Genomic DNA, 7,202 nt, shown 5'->3' with positions numbered 1-7,202 from the left:
AGTTATGTTGAGACGTGGAATTGATTCAATTTTGAAACTCCTAGGTCAAAGAGCAAGGGCAAGGGCAAGGTGGAATTGGTTCAAGTTTGAAACTCCTAGGTCAAAGGTCAAGGTCAAGATCGAGCAAAGGTTCGTTTGTGTGTGAACAACTTTCTGGCCACAATTTTACCCACAGCGTAGGGAAACTTTTAGGGATTAATTGTTATGTTGAGACGTAGAATTGATTCAATTTTGAAACTCCTAGGTCAAAGGGAAAGGTCAAGGTCAAGATTGAGCAAAGGTTCGTTTGTGTGTGAACAACTTCCTTGCCACAATTTTATTCAAAGCGTAATGAAACTTTCAGGGATTAATTTTTATGTTGAGACGTGGAAGCGATTAAATTTTGAAACTCCTAGGTCAAAGATCAAGGTCAAGGTGGGGCAAATGGTCGACCGATTGAACCCTAGCCTTAACCCCAACTTCACACATGGTTGTCACACCGACTTCAAATACGTTTACGGTCTCAATTGATTCTGGGAAAGGCAAGCTGGCCTCAGTATGATTATAAGGGTGGCATAGATATAGGAGGGACAAAAATATCTAACATGAGATATGCAGATGACATAGTGCTTGTAGCAAAAACTAAGGAGGAACTTCAGAGAGTGTTGAGAATGGTGGAGGAGCAGTGCAATAGGTATGAATTAGTGATAAACAGAGAGAAAACCAAAAGTATGAAAATTGGACGCGAGAGAGAGGCCTTAGATATACAGCTATCAGAGGGAGAAGTGGAACAAGTCAATGAGTTTAAATATTTGGGAGTGTTTTTCACAGCAGATGGAAAGATGGAAAGAACAATTCAAGACCGAATCTCAAAGTGGCCAGAAAGCATTTGGAAGGATAGAAAGAATCTGGAAAGATAGAAATATATCCATTAAGTTGAAAATTAGACTATTGAGAGCAATAGTAATCCCCACAGTTATATACGGTGCTGAATGCTGAATACTGAAGAAGAGAGAAGAGAAAAAGTTATTAGCCTTTAAAATTAAATGCCTGAGAAGAATCTGTGGTGTAAGATGGGAGGACAGAATTACGAACGAGAGAGTGAGAAGAATGGCTGGTGTTGAGGACACAATTCTGATTAGAGTGGAAGATATTCAGAGGAGATGGTTTGGGCATGTACAGAGGATGGAACAGGACAGATGGCCAAAGATAAGTGCTGCATGGACGAGTGGCCGAAAATAGACCGACAGGACGACCAAGAGATTCATGGGTGAAAACCTTCAAGAAAGCAAATAGAGGAGACACATTTCAGCAGCTGGCACAGATGGCAAACATTGGATGGGAATCTCTGGAGAGAATGGCGACATCAGATGCAGGACCCAACCCGGAGAATTCCGGACGGGATTTAGTGAGTGAGTGAGTGTGACTATTATTATTATTATTATTATTATTATTATTATTATTATTATTATCATTATTATTATTACTTGCTAAGCTACAAACCTAGTTGGAAAAGCAGGATGCTATAAGCTCAAGGGTTCCAACAAGGAAAATAGCTCAGTGAGGAAATGAAATATACAAGATAAGTTTAAGAATAATAACAATAACAAATATATCATATATAAACTATAAAAACTTCAAAATAACAAGAAGAGAAATAAGATAGAATAGTGTGCCTGAGTGTACCCTCAAGCAAGAGAACTCTTAAACCAAGACAGTGGAAGATCATGGTACAGAGGCTAGGGCACTACCCTTAGTTGGAAAAGCAGAATGCTGTGACTCCAAGGGCTTAGCACATTTACCACTGCAGAGGTTCAGAGTCTTAGAATATTCTATTTTAATCCTGTGATATTATTATTACTATTATTACTTGCTAAGCTATAACCCTAGTTGGAAAATCAGGGTGCTTTAAGCACAAGGGCTCCAACAGGGAAAACTAGCCCAGTGAGGAAAGGAAATAAGGAAAAAAAAACTACAAGAAAAGTTTAAGAACAATAAAAACATTAAAATAAATCTTTCATATTCATCACCAATATCACCATCATCATTATGTGAAACAGCTGTCTAGAATAAGCTAAGTAAACAGGAATAAATAATTATATCGCGATAAAGTAAAATATGTAACAGGAACCGTGGCGCCAAATTTTCATGTTGAGTCATATCCTTCATCCTCTCTTGGGCGATCTTCGAGCCAGGAATTTTTTTTTTACTTTATTCAAAAAAAAAAAAAAAAAAAAAAAAAAAAAAAAAAAAAAAAAAAAAAAAAAAAAAGTCCAGTATCATGATTGCACGGTTTCATGTTTAAGATTTAAAAGGCCGCTCATGAATGGCTGAGGCATGGAACAGTGACATTGCCCTATCAGGCAGGGCAATGCCCTAAAGACCGACCATTTATACATATGATCAGCGCCCAAGCTTCCTCTCCACCCAAGCTAGGACCAAGGAGGGCCAGACAATAGCTGCTGACGACTCAGCAAATAGACCTATAGGCTCCCCCAAAACGTCCCACCCTTACCTCACAAGGATGGGGAGGTTGCAGCAACCAAAGGAACTAACGAGTTTAAGCGGGACTCGACCCCCAGTCTAACAATCACCAAATGTAGATAGTTTCTTATAGTGTCTGCGACCTCACCATCCTTGTGATCTATGGATGGGAGGGTTGGGGGAGCTCATAGATCTACCTGCTGAGTCATCAGCAGCCATTACCTGACCCTCCCTGGTCCTAGTTTGGCTGGAGAGGGGCTAGGGCTTATATTATATATGGTCAGTCTCCAGAGCACTGTCCTATCTCTAGGGCATTGTCACTTGCCCTTATCTAGGCCATTCATGAGTGACCTTTAAACCCGTTTAGCTTATCTTTAAGTCTAATGTGACATTTTAGTACTGGAATTAATTGGATAACGTGACATTTTAGTACTGGAATTAATTGGATAAGGTGACAGTTTGGTACTGGAATTAATTGGATAAGGTGACATTTTGGTATTGGAATTAATTGGATAAGGTGACATTTTGGTACTGGAATTAATTGGATAAGGTGACATTTTGGTACTGGAATTAATTGGATAAGGTGACATTTTAGTACTGGAACTAATTGGATAACGTGACATTTTGGTACTGGAATTAATTGGATAACGTGACATTTTAGTACTGGAACTAATTGGATAACGTAACATTTTAGTACTGGAATTAATTGGATAAGGTGACATTTTGGTACTGGAATTAATTGGATAACGTGACATTTTAATACTGGAATTAATTGGATAAGGTGACATTTTAGTACTGGAACTAATTGGATAACGTGACATTTTAGTACTGGAATTAATTGGATAACGTGACATTTTAGTACTGGAATTAATTGGATAACGTGACATTTTAATACTGGAATTAATTGGATAACGTGACATTTTAGTACTGGAACTAATTGGATAACGTGACATTTTAGTACTGGAACTAATTGGATAACGTGACATTTTAGTACTGGAACTAATTGGATAACGTGACATTTTAGTACTGGAATTAATTGGATAACGTGACATTTTAGTACTGGAACTAATTGGATAACGTGACATTTTAGTACTGGAACTAATTGGATAACGTGACATTTTAGTACTGGAACTAATTGGATAACGTGACATTTTAGTACTGGAATTAATTGGATAACGTGACATTTTAGTACTGGAATTAATTGGATAACGTGACATTTTAGTACTGGAATTAATTGGATAATGCCGCATTAATTGTCACAAACTACATTTCTTGTTATTAATATAAGCTTCTTATTTTCAGAATTTGTGACCAAAACTATGCTTTATTCATCATGCTAATGTGAAGAAAATTACACGTTGAATTATAGAAACTTCCCTTGATTAAAGTGCAAAATCGAGTTTTTAGACATTAAGCTAAAATGCTTTTACCCAATTATTTCTTCTATGTTATGCTACAGGTCTTCTTTAGCAAGGCTACACTGTTCTATTTTATTTCTCTTCCTATGCTTTGTTAAAGTTTCTATAGTTTGTGTAAGAAATATTTGAATATTTTTACTGTTAAAATATTTCATTTTTCCTTGTTTCCTTTCCTCACTGGGATATTTTCACTGGAGGAGCCACTGGGCTTATAGCATCCTGCTTTTCCAACTAGGGTTCTAGCTTAGCAAATAATAATAATAATAATAATAATAATAATAATAATAATCATTCGTTTTTAAAAGTTTTCAAATCTAAACTTCTGGGAATTCAAATATTTTGAAAATATAGCAAATCGTGTATAAATCTGACCAAGAGTTTTAGAAAAAATTTTGTATTAGCAGCAAAAACATTTGAAAAGTTATATTTTCTGGAAAAAAAAAACGACAAACAAATTCATATTGCACGAAATTAAACATGGTGCCCCTCAAAGAACTGAATTTATTACATTAAATTAAGTAAAAACTTCACAGCTAAAATTACTTAACAAGATACTCATGTTTAAAAACAATTCTTTGGAATGCTAAAATTCAACTTAACTGGCGCTCAAGGCCAGCGTAAAGACTTAGAAGACTTAGAAGTTGTGAAACTTTGAGTGACAGACAAATGCCCGATTGTATGTGCCTCTACCTCTATCTCTTGTCTGTCTGTCTGTGTCTCTGTCCCTCTTGACTTAAACCCTTCTATACTGAAAAAGGTTAAGTACATCAAACGTTGTTCAACAGGATTAAAGAGTGAAGTCACCAGCCAGATCAACAGGAGAGAGAGAGAGAGAGAGGAGAGAGAGAGAGAGAGAGAGAGAGATCATTTAGTGTCAATCAAGGAAGAGAGAGAGAGAGAGAGAGAGAGAGAGAGAGAGATCATTTAGTGTCATAATCAAGGAGAGAGAGAGAAAATCATTTAGTGTCATAATCAAGGAGAGAGAGAGAGAAAATCATTTAGTGTCATAATCAAGGAGAGAGAGAGAGAGAAAATCATTTAGTGTCATAATCAAGGAGAGAGAGAGAGAAAATCATTTAGTGTCATAATCAAGGAGAGAGAGAGAGAGAGAGAGAGAGAGAGAGTTAGTGTCATAATCAAGGAGAGAGAGAGAGAGAGAGAGAGAGAGAGAGAGAGAGAGAGAGAGAGAGAGAGAGAGGGAGTTAGTGTCATAATCAAGGAGAGAGAGAGAGAGAGAGAGAGAGAGAGAGAGAGAGAGAGAGAGAGAGAGAGATTAGTGCCATAATCAAGAGAGAGAGAAAGTCATTAGTGTCATAATCAAGGAGAGAGAGAGAGAGAGAGAGAGAGAGAGAGAGAGGGAGAGAGATCATTTAGTGTCAATCAAGGAGAGAGAGAGAGAGAGAGAGAGAGAGAGAGAGAGAGAGATCCTGGTCAATTATCATCAATTACCTTTCGAAGACAATTCCCTAGAACACGTCTTAAATCATCACCCTTCGTCTTTCGTCGAGTGATATTGTGCAAATTGAACAGCCCTTCGCTATCCATTCAAGGGCCACGGTGATCCTCGTATTACTCTAGGTCCCAAGAGTCACCAACTGATGATGAAATAAGGTTTAAGCTCAGGATAAAAGAAATTATTCAAACAGAGACGATGAGGGAAATATTGTGTTGGGAATGCCTGTGTTGGGGGTCAAGTTTTGATATCGGAGCAGTATTATTATTATTATTATTATTATTATTATTATTATTATTATTATTATTATTATTATTATTATTATTATTATTATTATTATTATCAATTGCTAAGCAAAATGCTATATGCCCAGAGGCGCCAACAAGGAAAATAGCCCAGTAGGGAAAGGAAACAACGAAAAATCAAATATTTTAAGAACAGTAACATTGAAATAAATATCTCCTATATAAACTATAAAAAAATTAACAAAAAAAGAGAAAGAGAAAAGGAAAAAAAGTTCATTATCAATCAATCCAATAGAAGTTATCAGTGAAATATCAGCAGGCTTCAATCAGATCAAATCTTACCCTAAGGACTAACGATAGGATCGATAATAATTTCCTATTGAAGGCAATTTAGTGCAAGGGTTTGACCACAGGATACGAGTGGTTTTCACATTACATAGTCTCCACGTCTCTCAGAAGTATTCAGCATTTTCTTAAAATCCCATTAATGAATCCAAATGATATCCAAGCACATTGCTTAAGGTAGTCTTTGCTTTATTGTATATAAAGCCATCAGAGTTGAAGTAATGAATAAACCTCGTTGAAGTTAGTATTTTAGAGTCTACATGTGAAGGATCTATTTTAATGTTACTGTTCTTGAAAGATTTTATTTTGTGTATATTCTTCTCTTCGTGTATTTCCAAGTTTCCTTTTCTCACTGGGCTATTTTTCTCCGTTGGACCTCTTGCTTTTCCAACTAGGGTTACTGCCTAACTTGTAATTATCAAAATAATAAGGACTCGTAATGGAAAGAACAGCATACAGATGTATTTACAGTTTCTTAATGACCCCAGATAAGTTATTTTTACAGTTTCTTAATGGCACCAGAGAAGTTATTTTTAACAAAAGAGGATAATACAAAACCACTGGAAAAGAGATAATGGTATGATGTGCATCAATAGCAGCAATGACAGTACTTACAGTAGTAGAAACAGTACAAATACGAGTATTAATACCAACTTACCTTGTTCCCATAGTGACCCTTTGACGCTGATCAGAAGTAGCCACTGCACTACTGTGTTTCTGCAGGAGCAACATAAAGGCGGCAAAACATCTACCTCCCTCTCAAATTATCTTCCGAGAAGTCCTGCAGTTTTTGGAAGGGGCAGTCACAAACAGGCACCGATGAGAACGAAATCCTAAACCATTAAACACGACGAAGGAATCAACGTAAATGAACTGCCTCTTCAGATAAGAAGAAAACACCGATGTTTGTGACAATATGCAGTCGGCCACACTGAACTGGACGTGTGTCAATCTGTAATCTACGTTCATAGGTTTTTCTTCTAAGTGACATGAGATGGGGGTCTTGTCACGTGCAGAGAGAGAGAGAGAGAGAGAGAGAGAGAGAGAGAGAGAAAGTCAAGTCTCCTTTCGCTGGAATTAATAGTTTTTCATCTAGGGAATTGACATAACCAGTCAGACACTACGTCATCTATAGGAATTATTTTTCCTTTTTCCCTTAGTATAACTTTCTTTCCAATTCAGCCCCCTATTTAGGAGAAGGGCCCAAAGACAGAGTCACAACAGCACAAAAAAAAAAAAAAAAAAATCTATATGGTCCACAAAGTCACAACCACAAAA

General features: G+C 36.7%; 1 protein-coding gene across 1 annotated transcript in view; it reads right to left on the bottom strand.

The window, feature by feature from the left end:
* The window catches only part of cdm (importin-13-like protein cdm), a 114,449-nt gene extending 107,556 nt beyond the window's left edge, over positions 1 to 6,893 (bottom strand). The window contains exon 1 of the mRNA XM_068356937.1: positions 6,583 to 6,893. Coding sequence (XP_068213038.1) covers positions 6,583 to 6,656 — 74 coding nt within the window. The 5' untranslated portion in view covers positions 6,657 to 6,893. The remainder of the gene's footprint in view (positions 1 to 6,582) is intronic.
* Positions 6,894 to 7,202: the final 309 nt, after the last annotated feature.

This window comes from Palaemon carinicauda, chromosome 33 (assembly GCF_036898095.1).
Source record: "Palaemon carinicauda isolate YSFRI2023 chromosome 33, ASM3689809v2, whole genome shotgun sequence".
Taxonomy (NCBI): domain Eukaryota; kingdom Metazoa; phylum Arthropoda; class Malacostraca; order Decapoda; family Palaemonidae; genus Palaemon; species Palaemon carinicauda.
The sequence above is the reverse complement of the archived record's forward strand: the minus strand, read 5'-3'. Positions and strand labels throughout refer to the sequence as shown.